Source organism: Elephas maximus, chromosome 1, assembly GCF_024166365.1.
Source record: "Elephas maximus indicus isolate mEleMax1 chromosome 1, mEleMax1 primary haplotype, whole genome shotgun sequence".
In the NCBI taxonomy this organism is placed as follows: domain Eukaryota; kingdom Metazoa; phylum Chordata; class Mammalia; order Proboscidea; family Elephantidae; genus Elephas; species Elephas maximus.
Genome location: NC_064819.1, coordinates 229,598,471 through 229,618,728, shown reverse-complemented (window position 1 = coordinate 229,618,728; position 20,258 = coordinate 229,598,471). Strand labels below are relative to the sequence as shown.

The 20,258-nt window shown below is 45.4% G+C and overlaps 1 protein-coding gene across 2 annotated transcripts in view; it reads right to left on the bottom strand.

Annotated features, from left to right (window-relative positions):
- ZDHHC14 (zinc finger DHHC-type palmitoyltransferase 14) overlaps nt 1-15,513 on the bottom strand; it is a 348,932-nt gene extending 333,419 nt beyond the window's left edge. For both annotated transcript variants that reach the window (XM_049904518.1, XM_049904527.1), the window contains exon 1: nt 15,186-15,513. In XM_049904518.1, the coding sequence (XP_049760475.1) occupies nt 15,186-15,430 (245 nt within the window). In that variant the 5' untranslated portion in view covers nt 15,431-15,513. The remainder of the gene's footprint in view (nt 1-15,185) is intronic.
- Between the last annotated feature and the right edge of the window lie 4,745 nt (nt 15,514-20,258).

Below are 20,258 nucleotides of genomic sequence, written 5' to 3'. Positions count from 1 at the left end.
TCTGACCACAGAAGAGGAAAGCAATTTTGTGGTGTGCAGCATCAGAGATTCTGAGGAGTCTACAAGAACTGAGGGGGCTGGCTGGTTGAATCGAAGACCCCTCTCATCAGGGCTGTCGACTAAAGCCAGCCACACAAGAGGTTGGTAACAGCGCTTTAATTACAAATACTCTGAGGAGCTGTATATAAGCTGAGCATGAGATCGGGGAAGGGCTTCTCAACCCAAAGTACTATAAGTGAAAAGAATTTCTGATAAAGTACCTCACTCACCGGAAGGATATAACCCCAAAAAAAACCCCATTGCCGTCAAGTTGATTTCGACTCACAGCAACCCTATAGGACAGAATAGAACTGCCTCATAGAGTTTCCAAGAAGTGCCTGGCAGATTTGAACTGCCAACCCTTTGGTTAGCAGACATAGCTCTTAACCACTATGCCACCAGGGTTTCCTAGAAGGATATATATTTCTTTAAACCCTGCTCCTAAACATATATAATTCCATAAATAGCTGACGGTTATGATTTATCATTTTGGCAAATATTTTATCACCATGTAAAAGCAGTACAGACTGAATCTCATGATAAACCTTCTCTAAGCCTTTGGGTCTAGATGTCACAGTCATGACCAGGCTAGGCCACAAGTAAAAAGAAATTAAAAACTTATGAAAATGCAGGCTTCATATTCTACCCCATAAAATGATGTCAAATGCCAAAAATTAATCAGGAGTCAAAGAACGAATGATCAGAAAGAGCCTGAGGAATGAGTTGAGCATACTGACACAAATGGGATATTAGAGCAGTAAAAGGGAATTACATACACGAGCAACAACACAGATGAATCTGAGAAACAATACTAAGTTAAAAAAATCACAAGCTGAAAGTTGCAAGAGCTACCACTCCCACCCCAACAATCAGAACAAGCCAGATTAGCTACAAAATCATGATTTTTAAAACCCACAGGGAAGCAGAGGATGCAAAGAAGCCTAAATGTGCCGAGCCCTTTCCAAAGTGAAAAAGACCAACAGGTCCTCTCATTCCTAGCAAAGCAATGGAAGCAAGGAATACACCCTGGACAGCAGTAAGGAGAAACTAGTTAAATTTTTACCCAGCTTTTAGTGGCCACATGTGGAATGCCATGATGGATTGGAATTCCAAGTGGTTGCAGCCACAGAGTAAGTCTGCACCCACAAGTCAACTCTTTGACATGGATCTTCATCAAGCACAGAGTCAGCGTTCACCACAGGCTAGTGCAGGGCAGAGGAGTTGTGAGACATCTTCCCTGAGGCCCATGGGAGCTTCGAAGGGCAAGGAACGGGTCAAAACATAAAAACTGAGTGAAATTCCTCTGAGGCACCCCAAGATTCTACCCAGAGCACTGCAGGGGCCCTCCAAAGGCTGGGACAGGGCAGCGGGACAGAAAGAGCTGTTCTGAGACATAGAAAGCCGAGACAGGAGTCAGGATGGAAAACAAAAAAGCTGGCAGCCAGGCTGAAAAACAGACAGAACTCTTCCATAGTTCAGTAAACTGGTACTAGGCTGTAAAGCATAAAGAATCTTCAGGACTCAGATCCCAAAGCCTGCTAAAGGGAAAGTCCTAGTTCTTCCCTCAAAACACTTGAAGCCAGCAATGAAATGAATCTACCTAAACCTGCACCAAACCCCATACCCATTTCAGTTACAAATTAGATTCATTCGGCCCACACATTAGTTAGTGTCCTAAAGAAAGGACATGTCCTTTTAAATTACTTAAGCCTTACAATTCTTTTACACAAAATATCTGGCATGCAATGAAAAATTATGAGGTTGACAAAAAAGCAAGAAAATATAACCCACAGGCAAGAGAAGAAATAGCCAAAAGTAGCACACCCAGAGATGACACAGATGTCGGAATCGCTAAGAAAGGACTTTAAAATAACTACAAAAAAAAAAAGTTACAGATCTAGTGGAAAATATGGACATGAATAGATGGAGAATTTCAGCAGAGGGATGGAAACTATAAAAAAGGGGGGGGAGGGTAGAAACGCTCAAAATCAAAAATAAAATATCTGAAATGGCTTAACATAGAATACAGCAGAGGTAAGGATCAGTGAACTTGAAAACGTATCAATAGAAATTATCCAAATTGAAACACAAAGCAGAAAAAAATAGAGTAAAAAAAATCATGGAATAAAGTATCCAAGATCTGTGGGATAACATAAAATGTAATATACAAATAATTACAGTTCCAAAAGGAGAAAAGGTCAGAATAAACACTGGAAGAAATAATGGATGAAAAATTTCCAAAATTGTTGAAAAGTATCAATCTACAGATCCAAGAAGCTCAGCAAACCCCAAGAGGAATAAATATGAAGAAAATTATGCCCAGTCTTGCCATAGTTTAACTGTTGAAAACAAAAGATAAAGAAAAAATCAACTGGAGAAAAATCACACATTACATACAGGGGAAAAATGCTCAAAAAAAAAAAAGAACACACAGATAAGTCCTCATCAGAAGACAATGGAACAGCATCTTCGAAGTTCCTAAAGAAAAAAGCTGTCAACCTAGAATTCTATATTCAGTGAAATATCCTTTAAAATGGAGGTGAAGAAAAAAAAATTTTTTCAGAAAATGTAAAAACTAAGAGAATTTATCACCAGCAGACTTGCACACAAGAAGTGCTAAAATAAGTACTTTAAACTAAAGGAAAATAATACAGATCAAGAGAAGAGCAAGAGAGTGTAAATATGAAAGATCATTTTAAATGATCTCTATTATGTATATATGTGGAGCCCTAGTGGCACAGTGGTTAAGTGGTACAGCTGCTAACCAAAAGGTCAGCAGTTCGAATCCACCAGCCATTCCTTGAAAACCTTACAGGGCAGTTCTATTTTGTCCTATTGGGTCGTTACGAGTTGGAATCAACTCAATAGCAATGGGTATTTATATGTATATATATATACACGTGTGTGTATATATACACGTGTGTGTGTGTGTGTGTGTGTATGGAAACCCTGGTGGCATACAGGTTAAGAGTTATCTATGGCTGCTAACCAAAAGGTCAGCAGTTTGAACCCACCAGGCGCTCCTTGGAAACTCCGTGGGGCAGTTTTACTCTGTCCTATAGAGTTGCTATGAGTCTGAATCGACTCGACGGCAACAGGTTTGGTTTTGGTTTTATATATATATATATTTACATGTATATATACATATACGCGCGCATGCGTTTTATACTTTATATATGTTTTATTTTAAAGTATCTTCGTTATATGTGTATATATTTGTCTTTCTTTTAAATACTATTGACTGCTTAAAATAATTTCTTATTCTGGGGCTTATAGCATACGTAAATATAAAACACACACAAGATATAAAATAAAGGCACAAAGAGTAGGAGAGGTAAGTGGACTTATAATGTTTTAGGTTTCTTACATTATTTGTGAAGTACAAATATCATTATTTGGAGCTATACTGTTGTTTTTTTTTGTAGTAAGTTAAAGGTGTACATAATAATCTTTAACACAAGTGCTAAAAATAACACAAAGAAACGTAAGAAAAATCAAAAAAAGGAGATAAAATGAAATACTGAAGATGTATCATTCACCTAAAAGATGACAGGAGGGACGAAAAGAGAAAGAAAATGTAGATGAGACAAAGTGAAAACAATGTCCAGATAACAAACACCCAAAAACTACAAATATAGAAGAATATTGGGACGAATGGCAAAATCTGTATATGGACTGTTATATCCATGTTAAATTTTCTGAAATCGGTACTGCTACTGTGTTTCTCTAAAAGAGTGTCCTATTCACAAGAATTACAAGCTGAGCTATTTGGATGTAAAGGAGTATGATGTCCACAACTTACTCTCCAATGGCACAATATATAAATATATGCACACACAGAAAAAGAAAGAGTGCAAGCAATAATCACGGAAATATGTTAACAATAGATGAATCTGTATAAGGGTATGCAGGAGTTCTCTCAATTATTCTTGCAACTCTTCTTGAACTTTGAAATCATTCCAAAATAAAAAGATACTGCATCTGTAAAATTAAATGTATTCATGAAGAATGCCTTAAATGCTACTCTGTGGTATTATGTTAAACTCACAGCTGTCAAAAGTTGATTCCAACTGATAGCGACCTTGTAAGACGGAGTTGAACTGACCCACAGGGCTTCCAAAGCTGTAAATATTTACGGAAGTAGACTGCCACATTTTTCTCCTGCAGAGCAGCTGGTGGGTTCGAACCGCTGACCATTTGGTTAGCAGCCAAGTACTTTAACCACTGTACCACCAAGACTCCTTATCTTATGTTAAACACATATTAAATCCATTTTATAATTTTAAAAAAGACTACATACAATATGAAACCATATTTGTAAACAAAAATAAGCTAAACAACCTATTGTGTGGGGATGCATACATTCAAAAACCTCGAGGGGGGAAAAAAAAGGCAAGACGTTGATAATGACAAAGTTCAGATGGTGGTGACTCAGGGAGGAGGCAGAAATTTGGGACGGGGCAGAAGCACAGAGGATATTAAAAAGGAAAAAAAAAACTCACTGCTATCTAGTCAGTTCTAACTCACGGTGACCCCGTGTGTGTATAAGCGCGTAGATCCCAAGGCGCTGGTACTGACGTGCTTCTTGAGTTGGGTGGTGGCTTCTTCTTATTTTATTTCAAACCTGCATGTGTATTACATACATTCTTCCGTACAAAGGTAATGTTACATTTTTTTTAAAAAAAGGAAGAACAGAGGAGACAGGGGATAATATAGTTTGTAAAAATAAATTTGAGCTGGAACCAAACATAAACCAAGGCACTAAGATGGTTTCCAAGCCTTACCTGAACCAACTGACATTTTATTAGATCCAAATTCCTGGGTGTAACTAATTATAAGTACCTACTGCCTACGATTGTCTTCCCTTCCCTAGAAACCTCAGTTATAAAACAATAAACTCATTACCTTGAAACCCTTAATCAAAGTGATCTTGCTAAGACATAACAACCCTGCCATGAGTAAATTCTGTGCAACAGAAAAAACAAACAAACATCTCCAGGTTATGGGGCTATGGCCCATTAAATAACTGACCATCACTACCCTACTATAAGAACCCACAGGAGTCCTTTCCGCATAGTTTGGCAACCCTTCCCACTAGCTGAGAGAGAACACAGTAAAACATAAGTAGTCAATAATGGGCTTATGGGAGTCAATAATATCCTTAAGAGTTTTATTATCTAAAGTCTAGAATCTATAAAATGGGAAATTACTCTTGGTGCTGGTGGTTGTTAGGTAACGTTTACATATACCACAGTGTGCTGTATTTGCTTAGGGCTTTTAATTCAAAAATAGAGAAATACTAGAAAGAAGTATTGGTCAGCCAAAAGAACACCCAACTCTATCACTAGTCTGCTAAGTGCCTTAGCCATCTACTGCTGCTGTAACAGAAATACCACAAGTGGATGGCTTCAACAAAGAGAAGTTTATTCTCCCACAGTCCAGTAGGCCAGAAGTCCGAACTCATGGCACTGGCTCCAGGGAAAGGCTTTCTCTCCCTGTCAGCTCTGGAGGAAGGTCCTTGCCATCAATCTTCCCCTGCTCTGGGAGTATCTCATCGCAGGAACCTCACGTCCAAAGGACATGCTCTGCTCCCGGCACTGCTTTCTTGGTGGTATGAGGTCCCCAACTCCCTGCTTGCTCCTCTCTCCTTTTATCTCTTGAGAGATAAAAGGTGTTGCAGGCCACACCCCAAGGAAAAATCTTTTTACATTAGATCAGGGATGTGACCAGGTAAGGGTGTTACCATCCCACCCTAATCCTCTTTAACATAAAATTACAATCACAAAATGGAGGATAACCACAGACTACCGGGCATTATGGCCCAACCAAGTTGACACATTTTGGGGGAGACATAATTCAATCCGTGACACTAAGTAACTAAAAACTTTTATTTTCCCTGCTTCAATTAACACTTTTGAAAAGGGATGATACTAGATTCTACAGCAACGTTCAAGCGATCGACTGCTAACTGAAAGACTGGCAGTTCAAACCCACCCAATGGCTCTGCAGGAGAAAGACCTAGTGACCTGTTCCTGTAAAGATTACAGCCTAGAAAACCCTATAGGGCAGTTTCACTCTGTCACATGGAATAGCTGAGTTGAAATTGACTCAGCGCCTAACAACACAACAACAATAAAGTTTCTAAGACAAATGTCCCATAAGACGTTATTGATTATAAATTTTCTTAATGTACACAACTTCACAAAATGAAAAAACTGAAGCACAAGGAAATTATTTTTTTAAGTGTTCATTACCATTAATCATTACACAACAAATATTTACTGAGAGCCTGCTATTACCAGGTACTATTCTATGAGTTGGAATCGATGGCACACAACAGTAACAACATTCCAGGTACTGGGGATACCGTAATGGACAAAACAAACGGGCTCCCTAACCTCATGGAACTTACATGTGTGGATCATGTACACAAATGAAAGGGTTAATGCATTCATGGCAATTGGCTTTAACCAACTAATACAGTTTTGAAGCCACCTAAAGTTCCTGAGGAACCACAGTGGCTTATAACACGTCCCGGACACCATCTACTGTGATTACTGGTAACATCCTGAGGGTAGCAAAGTCCTCTAGTGCCAACCGCATGGTGTTCTACGCTGTACTGGGTCATCAGCATTTGGCCAAAAGAAGATGGGACATTTTGCAGGTGTTTCCTAAGATGGTGGAGAACTTGATACAGATCTGCACAGAAGGGCTGAGAAAAGAGGGGGTCTTTATATGTTATGGAGCCCTGGTGGCACAGTGGTTAAGAGCTACAGCTGCTAACCAAAACGTCAGCTGTTTGAATCCACCACCTGCTCCCTGGAAACCCTGTGGGGCAATTCTACTCTGTCCTATAGGGTAGCTGTGAGTCAGAATGGACTCAACAGCAATGGGTTTGGTTTTTTTCGGGGGGGAGGGAAAGGGGTGTTTATGTCATCAGGGTAGCACCTTCTACTAGAAAATAAAGAATTTCCAAACCATGAGAGAGAAATTTTTACTGGAAATGGCACTTTTGTTTACTGAGGACAGCCCTCAAGTCCCATCTTCAAAGCAAACATGACTGCGGTTCCATTGACTGCCAACTGTTCATCACTCATTTCAGGGGAGATTAGCGAAATGTAGAAAGAAAAAGGAGGGGAAGGAGAAAGAAAGGGAGAGAGAGAAGGAAGGAGAGAGAGAGAAGGAAAGAGAAGAAAATGTACAGCTTTTTTAGAAAGTCATCAATAGACTTATAATCATAAGAAAACGTGAGAATGTTCCCAGGATTCCTAAAGTTTGAACCCCAGTAACCCCCAAATGGTCTGTGCTGACAGCCTAGAACTGGGAGACACAGTGAAGGCCTAAGTCCAGGCGGGCTGCCCTCACTTCCTGTGAGCCCGGGAAAACAAGGACTTCCCCGGCCTCCCAGTGGTTTCCTTCCTTCTGCACTGTGATCAAGAAACAATAAAATGTCAATGTTTCAGCACCCAGGACTTTTTCTTTCCAAATTTTTAACTATAAATAAAAAGCAGGCTATACACGTGTATGTCAGACAAAAAGAGAAGAGGAATTGATAAACGTTCGCCGACCTTTTCAAATTACAATTCTGGGGATCTGAGAAGGACAGCTTGGCATAGAGACTGGTTGATGAGACTCAGTAACAACCAGGAGCACTGGCATGCCTGGTAGCACTGCAGTCAGCTGCCTCCCCTTCCCTTGCAAATACAGCTCTGAAAGGCTGTCACTTCTCATCAGTACTCCATATGTTGAGTAAAAGATATCAGAAGATAAACAGCCCCTCCCTACTTGAGAAGGACTACCGTTTTGCATCTGGCTGCTTCCAGTAGGTTCCCTTCTGTCTTCAAGGTTCTGGGATGGTGCTGCTTCAGAAATGGGAATGAAGTCCAGACACTCTTCATGGTAGGTATCCTTGGTGGTCCTCCCCAGGGTCTGGTTAAGGCGATCCCCCCAGGCAACTCCACGGGACTCCCATTCTGAAGAGGCAGGAGTAAAGCCCTGGCCTCACACAGGCTCCTAGACTCATACAAAAGTCTTTACCATAAGGGCAGATCACACAGTTCTGCAGGCCTGGGTGGTCCGGCAGTAGAGTTCTCGCCTTCCATGTGGGAGACCTGAGTTCAATTCCTGGCCAATGCACGTCATGCACAGCCACCACCTATCAGGGGAGGCTTGCATGTTGCTGTGATGCTGAAAAGGTTTCGGCAGAGCTTCCAGGCCAAGACAGACTAACAAGAATGTCCTGGTGATCTATTTCTAAAAACAGCCCATGAAAACCTGATCGGTCTGATCTGCAGCCTACGATGGGGACAGCACAGGACCAGGCAGCATCTCATTCTGGTGTGCATGGGGTTGCCATGAGTTGGGGGCAACGTGACGGCAGCTAACAACAATAACAACACAGTTCTGCATTTTTTCAGCCCTGATATGCTATCACTGTCACACTTGCTTATAAAGCCTCTCGGAAAGGATGACCACAGTCCTTGGGAAGTAATCTCTCTAATAATCTGGACTGTTTCTAGAGGCCTCGCCATGCAGCAGACACTGTACTAAATATATATTTTTCATTTAATCTTCACAACATTTAAATGTAGATATTGTCAATCCCATTTTATAGATTGGAAAACTGAGGCTTAGGAACAGTAAAGAATTTGCCCAGGGTGATACTGCTGGTAAGCATCCTGGCCTGTCCTTCCAAAACCCATGCCTTTAGCCACTGTTCTATAGTTGGAGAAGCAGCAGCACAATGGGACAGAAGGGGCACTGGCTGTGTAGTCACAAGCCCCATCACTGACTCGTTGTGTGATCTTAGGTGGTTATTTAACCTCCCCAAGCCTCTGTCACTCCGTCTTCAACGGGAGGATAATCATTTCCCCACTGCCTTTATCCCAGGGTTGGTGACAATATCAACACCTGTTGCTGAGTTCCAATAAGTCCATCTCTCTTGGACACACATCCCCATCCACCTCTTCAAGGTCAGGACTGAGAAGTGGGGTGGGAGAAGAGCTGCAGAAAAAAGAGGTCTAAAATTCAATTTCAAAGTTACATGCTTATCTTTCTTTCCAAATTTTATATTGGCCTTTGTGTAACTGTCTGGGGAAGCCTGGCCTCTAGTGCTGAAGATGAATTCTACTAATATAAACGCCATCCAGACAGGAAATACAACCATCAGAATGAGGATCACGTAGTAAGTGCTCAATAAATACTAGAGGAAGGGTGGAACGCAGGCATGCAGTGAGTGGACAGGACTGGCACTGCCTTGTGATTGCTCAGTGATTACCTGTTGGTATTTTATTTCCTATGCACGCAGCTAATTGGTTCTTTCAGTCTCTAGCAAATTAATTTTAAGTTATTTAATTTCACTCTACCATTATCAATGAATAAAGAATTTAAAAGCAGCAGAGTGAGAAACATTCTCAGCCAAACCACAAAATTCTATAGCTTGAACAGCCCCATGATTTTTCTCAGCTGAGGCATCATACCAGGATGGGTCTCTTATTTTCCTGAAATTTCGAATTGCCTGGTTGAAGAAACTCCCGTAGAGACCAAACACATACACGACCACAGAACTGATATAAAAAAGATGCTGCAAACAGTGGCTAATAAAATCCCAGGGTATACATTCTCCCCACAGTTATCTAACAGTTATCTGAGTTAGCCATCAATTAAGTCAACACTGATGCAGAAAAAGGTCCCCACCAACCTGCTCCTGAGGGCTTTTGGGAACTCTTGGAAAAGACATACACAGCTGAAGAAATGAACATGAATGTAATTGAGTCTGGTTAGCAGCTCTGTTTGAACAAAGAAAAGACAAGGTGGTAAGTCATAACTGAGGGAGAGGTCCTGGCCATACAGAGGGGACTGGAGTGCCCAGAGAAAATGAAATGTCCATGGCCCTACAGGGAACACACTTGTGGCTGCAGCTCTGTAACACCATCGCAAATTAACAAGAGCTCTGTACTCCTGAAACTGTGAAAAAGAGCAAAGATACCAACACAGATAGCTTAAAACTTGTTGCTGTACTTAAGGACCACTTGCAATGAAAGCCGCCATTAACGAGAAAGATGGCGTGTCTGTCAAACCTCACGGCACCATCATTCCAACGCCCTGTGCTTATGACGGAGAGTACAAGCTCACCAGGACCCTCTCTGCCTCTTCCCCCCTTTCCCACGGGTCTGCAACAGAAGGAAAAGAATTCTGCCTCCCCATTCCAAAAGCTCATCCATGCCCACTCCCCAGGCCCCCCAACAGACCCCAACAACTGATCTCAAAACACGCACACAAGTGAAACTTCAAGGAGAGACCTGGGCAATTTACACAGTGTGAATCGGGGCCGGAAGGGGGGGCCATGTGTGAGAATGACTGTGGGGGGGACAGGTAGCTTATATCTGAGGTCTCCCTCCTCGCCTGCTCTAATTCAATCCTGTTAAAAGTGTTCCTCAAAACACAATGTTCAGATACAAAGCATTTCCTCTTGGAGAGTCAGGAAGCTTTGTGTGAAAGGTATTACACAGTCAAGACAGCATTCGTTTCCGACAGAGACAGCATTTGGAACAGCAGACACCGGACATGTACCAGAGTTATTGATACTATCAGAGACAAAAGTAAATAAACAAAAAAGGTTTAATTAGCCCTATCCAACAGAAGGAGGTGCAGGCTGAAAGAGTGTCAGGCCCCATAATAGCCAGGATATGGGAAGCTCAGAGAAGAATCCTCTATAAATATATTGCTTTTTTTAATTCTGGAAAAAAAACATTACTCTGACTTTCATTAAACATAGGAATTACTTAAGAAGTTGCATTCAATAACACCAATTGAAACTGATTCTGCAATGTAGTTAAACTGCTCTGCCTACCTAATGACTGTTAATAAATAAGATCTTTCATTAGTTGGCACCAGGATAGGTACCCATCTGATTTTCTTGAAAACAGGACAACCGGCATGCACTTTTTTCAGACAAAATCCCTAAAGTCCAAAGTATTGTTTCTGAAATAAGAAGTTGTCGTACAGTGTGGCACTGGTCCTTCAAAGTCCTGGGTCTCCTTTCACCTGTTCCTCAGTACTAGGAAAGGGGAGGGGAACATGTTTGTTTCAACTTTTTAAGTGAAGAATTTAGAAAACTTATTTTTTTACGGTAAATCTTCAATACTTCACATATTCCACATTCCAATTACTAACAGATATTTGCAGCTGTTTCTTCTCATACTGAGCCAAGTCATATCAGCAAATGAAGGTCCCAAAAGCTTTACTTCATCCACCTCATTTAGGTAGGCTCTACTTTGAGGGATGGGGCCCGGTGGTGCCATGGTTAAGCGTTTGGCTGCTGACCAAAAGGTCAGCAGTCCAAATCCACTAGTCGCTCCTTAGAAACCCTATGGGGCAGTTTTACTGTGCCCTATAGGGTCACTATGAGTCAAAATCGACTCGAAGGCAACGGGCTACTTTGAGGAGGCAGCTCTTCCCCAGTCGTATTTTGAGTGCCTTCTAACCCGATGCGCTCATTTTACGGCACCGTATCAGACAGTGTTCTGCTGCCATCCATAAAGTTTTCACTGGCCAATTTTTTCAGAAGTAGACAGCCACGTCCTTCTTCCTAGTCTGTCTTAGTCTGAAACCTCCACTGAAACCTGTCCACCATAGGTGACCCTGCTGGTATTCGAAACACCGGTGGCATAGCTTCCAGCATCACAGCAACACGCAAGTCACCACAGTACGGCAAACTGACAGATGAGTGGTGGAGATCGACATCTCAGACATTAGTGAGCTGAAATGGACTGGTACTGGCTATTCTGACTTGGACATTCATATGGGCTACTAAGACGAGAACGGCAAATTGAAAAGGAACGGTGTCTATTTCATCTTCTAAAAGAACGTTTCAAAATCTATCCTGAAATACAACACTGTCAGTGATAGAATAATATCCATATGCCTAAAAGGAAGACCAGTTAATACAACAATTATTCAAATTTACATAACAAACACTAAGGCCAAATATGAAGAATTGAAGATTTTTATGAACTTCTGCAGTCTGAAATCGATTAAACATGCAATCAAGGTGCACTGAAAATTACTGACAATTGGAATGTGAAAAGTTGGAAAGAAGAAGGATCAGTAGTTGGAAAATATGTACTTGGTGATAGAAATGACACAGGAAATCGCATGATACAATTCTGCAAGACCAACGACTTATTCATTCCAAATACCTTTTCCAACAACATAAAACACAGTAGTTGGAAATATGGCCTCAGTGATAGAAACGACACAGGGGATTGCATGACAGAACTTTGCAAGACCAACGACTCATTCACTACAAATACCTTTTTTTCAACAACATAAAACTGCAACTATACACCCCCCCCCCGCCCCGATGGAATACACAGGAATCAAATCAACTGCATCTGTGGAAAGAAACGATAGGAACTTCAATATCATCAGTCAAAACGAAGCCAGGGGCCAGCTGCAGAACAGACCATCAATTGCTCACGTACAAGCTCAAGTTGAAGCTGAAGAAAATTAGAACAAGTCCATCAGAGCCAAAGTATAACCTTGAGTACATCTCACCTGAATTTAGAGACCACCTCAGGAATAGATTTAACATATTGAACACTAAAGACCGAAGACCAGATGAGTTACTCAAGGACATCATACATGCAGAAATTAAAAGGTCATTAAAAAGACAGAAAAGAAAAAAAAAAAAACCAAAATGGATGTAAGAAGAGACTCTGAAACCTGCTCTTGAATGAGAGCAGCTAAATCAAAAGGAAGAAATGACAAAGTAAAAGAGCTAGACAAAAGATTTCAAAGGGCAGTTGAGAAGACAAACTAAAGCATTACAATGAAATGTGCCAAGAACAGCAGTTAGAAAACCAAAAGGGAAGAACACATTTGGCATTTCTCAAGTGGAAAGAATTGAAGAAAAAATTCAAGCCTCAAGTTGCAATTCTGAAGGATTCTGTCGGCAAAACACTGAACGACAGAGAAAGCATCAAAAGAAGACGGAAGGGATAGAGCCGCTGTACTAAAAGGAACTGATCAACCTTCAAACGTTTCAGGGGGTAGCATAGGATCAGGAACCAATGACACTGAAGGAAGAAGTCCAAGCTGCACTAAAGGCACTGGCAAAAAACAAGGCTTTAGGAATTGAAAGAATACCAATTGAGATGTTTCAACAAACAGATGCAATGGTGGAAGCACTCACTCAGCTATGCCAAAAAATCCGGAAGACAGTCCCTGGGCAGCCAACTGCAAGATAGATATATATATACATATACCCGTTCCAAAGAAAGGTGATCCAACAAAATGAGGAAATTATCAAACAATATCATTAACATCACATGCAAGTAAAATTATGCTGAAAATAATTCAAAAACGATTGTAGCAGTACATTGACAGGGAACTGCCAGAAATTCAAGCCAGATTCAGAAGAGGATGTGGAACCAGGGATATCACTCCTGTGTCAGATGGATCTTTTCTGAAAGCAGAGAACACCAGAAAGATGTTTGCCTGTGTTTCATTAACTATACAAAGGCATTCGACTGTGTGGATCATAACAAATTATGGGTAACACTGGGAAGAATGCGAATTCCAGAACACTTTAATTGTGCTCATGTGAAACCTGTACAGACCGAGAGACAGTCGTTCAAACGGAACAAGGGATGCTGCATGATTTGAGGTCAACAAAGCCATGTGTCAAGGTTGTATCCTTCTACCATATTTATTCAATCTGCATGCAGAGCAGATAATCACAGAAGCTGGACTGTATGAAGAATACGGCATCAGGATTGGAGAAAGACTCTTTAACAACCTGCAATATGCACATAACACAAGCTTGCTTGCTGAAAGTAAAGAGGACTTGAAGCACTTACTGGTGAAGATCAAGAACTACAGCTTTCAGTATGGATTACACCTGAACATAAAGAAAACAAAAGTTCTCACAACTGGACCAATAAGCAAGAGCATGAAAAAGGAAAAAAGACTGAAGTTGTCAAGGATTTCATTTTACTTGGATTCACAATCAATGCACATGGAAACTGCAATCAAGAAATCAAAATACATATTGCATTGGACAAACCTGCTGCAAAATACTTCTTAAAAGTGTTAAAAAAAAAAAAAAAAAGATGTCACCTTGAGGACTAAGGTGCGCCTGAACCAAGCCATGATATTTTCAATTGCCTCGTGTGCGTATGAAAGCTGGACAATGAATAAGGAAGACAGAAGAAGAACTGATGCCTTTGAAATATGGTGTTGGAAAGAATACTGAATATGCCACGGACTGCCAGAAGAAGGAACAAATCTGTCTTGGAAGAAGTACAGCCACTCTCAGAAGTGAGGATAGTAAGACTTTGTCTCAGTACTTTGGACATGTTATCAGAAGGGGCCAGTTCTTGGAGAAGGACATCATGTTTGGTAAGGTAGAGTCAGTGAAAAAGAGGAAGACCCTCAACAAGATGGATTCACACAGTGGCTGCAACAATGGGCTCAAACACAGCAATGACTGTGAAGATGGTGCAGGACAGGGCAGTGTTTCCTTCTGCTGTACACAGGGTCGCTAAAAGTCCGAACTAATTCCGTGGCACCTAACAACAACATGGTAAATCAAAATTGTTCATCAAGGGTGAACAGCTAAAGAGAATGAAAAGTGAAGTTACTCATCCACGAGACATTGGGTGTCCCACAATTTTAAACATACACTAACTAAAAAGACATATATATTTAGTAAACTGGGTTTAACAAGATATCCTACCTCTTGTTACCAGAGCCAATTTTACTTATTCCTAATGTAGAAATCCACCCCACCTCCACCCTAGAAGGCTGGTTTGCTAATTCCCCAAACTCAGCAAAGGGGGCGTCAAGGGTCAGTCGCCGGCGCCCCACCTGGCGAGTCCACCCCACTGTTGTGAGCAACCAGGCCGGGCACACCTGACAGGTGTCTGCCCACTTCCCTCTCCTGTCCACTCCCAGAAACGTGACCCAGAACAGCATTATCTTTAGGGTCCGGAAAGCAAACAGATGTCTCAAAGAAAAAACAGGAGCGCGGGGTGAAATTATATAACAACTTAGAGGAGGTAAGGATTCTAGAAAACGAAAGTAGCGTGTGGAGGGGCAGGGGTCGGGGGAGGCAAAGGAGGAGCGGTATCGCCGCCACTTACTCGAAGGCGAAGAAGAGTCCGCTGGTGACCAGGATGAGGACGAGCGTCAGATAGAAGACGCCGGTCTGCCGGGCCATCATGATCCTCCCGTTGCAAAAGAACTTGTTTCGGCCCGGGAAAACCTCCCATTTTCTGCGGGCTGCGATTTTCTTCTTCTTATGGGGCGACTCCATGGGGGAGGAGCTGTGGGTGCTGATCTGGCTGTACTCGCAGTCTGTCATGGGCCCGCCGCCGCCGGGAGGCATCCACGAGGGCAGCTGGCCAGGGGCACACGCCCCCAGGAGCGCCGCTGGGGCGCGGGCGCCGCCGAGCCGAGCCTCGGGCCGCGGCGCCGCGGTCCCTACACGCGCGCCCGGCTCGGCGACAACTTTGCCGAGAACACCCAGGTTAGCCCCTGGCAGGTCCAGACTGTCATAGCAAAAACGCGCTCCTAGGGGGAAAGCGCTGGCCGGCGGCCCCCCGGCGCGCCCCGCGAGCCCGGCCAGCCCGCGCCCCGGGGCTTCGCGGCTCCAAAAAGCGCCGGGAGCCTCCTGGCCAGGGTCTGCCGCCCGGCGCGCGCCCCCGGCCCGCCGCCCGTGCCCCCGCTCCGGCGGGTCACCCGCGCGCGCTGCGCTGCTACGGGGGACGCGGCGGCGGCCCGGGCGCCGGCTTCCGCGGGCGCCACCGCTGCGCCTCGGCCAGGTTGCTCAGGGGCCGTCCTCGCGCCGCCGGAGCCTCCCCGGGAGAGAGCGATGGAGACTGGGAGGCCGCTCGCGGCCCGGCAACCCCTCCCAGGGGTGGGGACAGGCGAACCCGTGGGCTCTGTCAGGAGCCACCTCGGCGAGCGCCCGGCCGCGGCTCGAGAGGCGACCCCGCGGCGGCGCTCCAGCCCCGAGCAGGGACTGCGCCTAGTGGGGGCCGGGGGCGCGGCAGCGAGGGGCTCCCGGCTTCCTCCTGCCCACAGGAGCCGGCCAGTGCGAGCGGGGAGCCGGGGGTTGGGCAGGCGCGCGTCTCAGGGCCGCGGGCAGCCGGCGACAGACACTTGTTTGCAAAGGCTCAGCCCGGCGCGCGCGCGGCTCCAACGATACCGCTCCGCCCGCCCGCCGGCTCCTCCTCTTTCTCCTCCTCTCACCGGCGACCCCCCGGAGCACGGCGCCCCGGCCCGGGCCCACCACAGTCCCCACCCGCTCCCTCTCCGCACGGTCCCGAGAGGGCATGGCCCAGGGAGAGGCTGGCTCAGGCGGCCGCGTGTGGGGCCATGGCCACCACCTCCGCAACCTCCGCGGCGTGCGCCCGGCTGCCTGCTGTCGTCTCCCGCACTCTCCAGCGGGTTCATCACGGGCGGCAGCTGCCGCTCGGGGACGCGCAGCCACACAGCGCCCCGCACACCCGTGCGCCGAATCCCGGGACCAGAGGAACCCACCGGTGGAGCGGGGACCCTCCCTGCCTACTAGCTGGGCGCGGGGCCGAGTTGCGGGGCTCTGTGGACGCAGGGTGCGGGCAGGGGCCGCCCGGAAACAGGGCGGAGGACGGCGCGAGGCGGGCCTAGCTCGGGGATGGGGACCGAGTTGCGGGGCTCTGTGGGCCGCCAGGGAACTGGACGGAGGACGAGGCGGGCCTGGCTCGGGGACCGGGGCTGGAGGCAAGTCCTCGCCGCCGGGCTGGGGTCCAGGCCCCGCGAGCAGCGAGCGAGGAGAGGGAAGACGAGCGCGAGGTCCGGGTCCCTCGGGTCGCCGCCCCAGTTCGCTCCCGGACACCAGCCCGAGGCGGCAGCCTGTTTGGGGGCCCCTCCTGGGCTTTCTTTTTCCACTTCTCCGGCACGAGCGCTCACAATCCGCCCGCTTTATTTCGCGCCCCTTTCTCCGTGGAGCCCCCACGGCAGCCAAAGGGAACACTCGCTGCTTTTCTCCCGCCCCCCTTCTTCCCTGCCGACAGCCGCGGCGGGATGGCCGAGCCGAAGCGCCTGCGCGCCGGTGCGCTCCCTCCCCGACGCGCCCGAGTCGGAGCCCCGGAGCCGCGGGCAAGCGGGAGGGCAGCGGAACGTGTGGGAGTAGGGGCGGGGGCGCTCGGTTTTCCGAGCCCTGCTCTCCATTTACGCCCCCACTGGGATGTGTAGTTCTCCGCTAGCGGTCCAGCTCCGAGGGGAAACGCTATTCGTGGACCACAAAACTACAAATCCCGGCATCCCCCGCGACGAGGGCGGGAGAGGGATGGAGGTGGGCGCTCTGCGCGCGGTGGTTGGAGATGGGAACTAACAAAGAGGATGGTGGGGAGCGGCCGTTCCTTTTTTTGTGCTGGGCACGTTACATGGTACACATGTTCTTTGTCTAATTTCTACAACCCTGCGAGCCACGATTGAGGCCAGTTTAGAGAAAGCTTAACTACTTGCCAGAGATCACAAAGCTCCCCCTTGGCAGAGATGGGATTGAGCCCAGAGCCCAGAGTACAAAGCACTGCCTCAGTGAGCTGTGTCAAAGGGAGATAAAATCAGATCATCGAGAGAGAAAAAGAAACGAGGCCGGTTAGATTATGCCATGAAATTATAAGGCGTTGTGAATGCAAATGGTCTCCGCTCGACTATTAACCCCAGGCTGGACCGCTAACCTACTGCTTGGCATTTGAACCCTTCCGGCGGCGCCTCCGAAGAAAGGCCTGGCGATCTGCTTCCATAAAGATTTTTTTAAGTTGCTTTCAGTAAATTGGTACTCATGGCGACCCCATGTGGCTCAAACTAGAACTGCACTCCGCAAGGCTTTCTTGGCTGTAGTCTTACCGACGCAGACCACCAGGCTTCCACAGAGCTGCTGGGTGGATCCCAACCGCCTCCTTTCTAGTTAGTAGCCAACTTGATGGTTAGTAGCTGAGGCCCTTCGATAGAGATCGTGGTGCTGTCAGGTGCCTCGGAGTCCATTTCTACTCAGAGCGACCCCACGGACAGACTAGAACTGCCTGTAGGGTTTTTTTAGGCTGTTTTTTTTTTTTTTTTTTTTTTAATCTTTATGGACGCAGATCTCCCGGTCTTTCTCCCCCAAGGTTGCTGGATCAGTTCCATGTGACAACCTTTCAGTTAGCAGGCCAGGGCTTAGCCATTGGGCCACCAGGGCTCCAGGCCAAGAAAACGCTGCGGAGCTTCGCTGCTCCGTAATGCATGTGGTTGCCCTGAGTCAGAATCCACAGCTGTGGTTTTTCGTTTTTTGTTATTTTTGGTGAATAAGTATGGAATTTACAAGAATTCATTCCAAAGCAGGTTAGAGTCATGGGGGAATGGGTAGGATCTTAAACACATAATCAGAATTGGGTCTGGATGATTTTTAGGTATTGTATGACGGAAGAGCATGTTATGAGGATAACTAAGTAGTTTGTCCACCACCCATCTGTCAGTTTGTGGTACTGTGGTGGCCTGCAGGCTGCTATAATGCTAGAAGCTATACCACCCGTATTTCAAATACCAGCAGGATCACCCATGGTAGACAGGTTTCAGTGGAGCTTCCAGACTTAGACCAGGAAGAAAGGCCTGGTAATCTACTTCCAAAAATTAGCCAGTGGAAACTTTACAGATCACAAGAGAACATTTCCCAACTCACTTGCTTTGGACAAGCTATTGGGAGGGATCAATCACTAGAGGAGAACACTGTTTGGTGAAGTAAAGGGCCAACGAGAGTGGAGGAGGCCCTTAGTGAGATGGATTGGCACAGTAGCCCCAAAGATGGGCTCGAACATGCTGAATATGGTGAGAATGATGCGGGACCAAGCAGCAGTTTGTTCTGTTGTACATAAGGTCACCATGAGTTGGAGTCAACTCTATAGCACTCTACCCAAGTACTTTGTGGCTGCACTATTTTTGAAAACCAACTGGCAAGCCTCAAACATTTCAAGTGAAAGCTCTCATATGCTTTCTTTATCCTTCTTTAGCCAGTGGGTTCAGGAGTATTTTTCTGTTTATTGCAAGCACCTTTCCTCTGGTCATCCAAGGTACAGTACTAAACCCATTGACTTAATGGCTTTGAAAAAGACTCCTACTGTCATTCTCAATTAAAACCAAACACTTCTGGCAAATGTTACAGCATTGTGGCTATGTTTTTTAAAAGTATTTGTAAGTGGAATGATACAAAATCTGGAATGTGCCTTAAAACACTCCAGCCCACCCATCCCCAAAAAACATGGGAGTACAGATGAAACAATATTGACAAACTGTTGACACTTGTTGAAGTTGGGTAATGTATCTGTATTGGTCAATTATTACTGCAAATTACCACCAATGTAGCGGCTTAAAACAACCCCGATTTATCATCTCACAGTTTCTGTGGGTCTGCTGTCCAGGCATACTAGTTCCTCTGCTTAGGGTCTCACACCTGCCATCAAGGTGTTGGCCAGGCTGCATTCTCTTCTGGAGGTTCAGCTGGAGAAGAATCAGCTTCCATGTTCTAACCAATTGTTGGGAGAACTCATTTCCTTGCAGCTGTGAGACTGAAGGCCCTGACTTCTTGCTGGCTGTGGAATGGAGGCTGCCCTCAGCTAGAGGGGGCCTGCAGTTCCTAGAAGCCACCTGCAGTTCCTAGAGGCCTCCTTGTCACATGGGCTTTCCTAACATGGCCACTAACTGCATTAAGCTGGCAAGGAGAACCCCTAGAGTGAGTCTGCTAGCAAGACAAAATCACATAATGTAATCACACAGGGGTGACATCAAATGTGCGATGTTGGTAGAAGCAAGTCACGAGTTCTGCACACACTCAAGGGGAGGGAATTACACAAGAGTGTGAACATCAGAAGTTGAGGATCAGATGAGGGGCAATGCCCTAGAGTCTGTTGACCACATTATGTCCCTTATGTTCTCCTCTCTACTTAGGTTTATGTTTGAAATTTTCCGTTGTAAAAAACAAATGAATTACAGGTAGGCCCAGACAAGCACAGCCACAATGCCATAAACTGCATTTAGGACTTTTTTATGTTTTGTTTTGTACATCTGATCAGTAGTATGTACTACATATTACTGTGTTTCAGCACACAATTTGCTGATGTCATCATTCTCAGATGTTCACTCGAAGATGTTCAAAGATCGAATTTATAAAGATACTGATAATAAAAGGCAGTAAC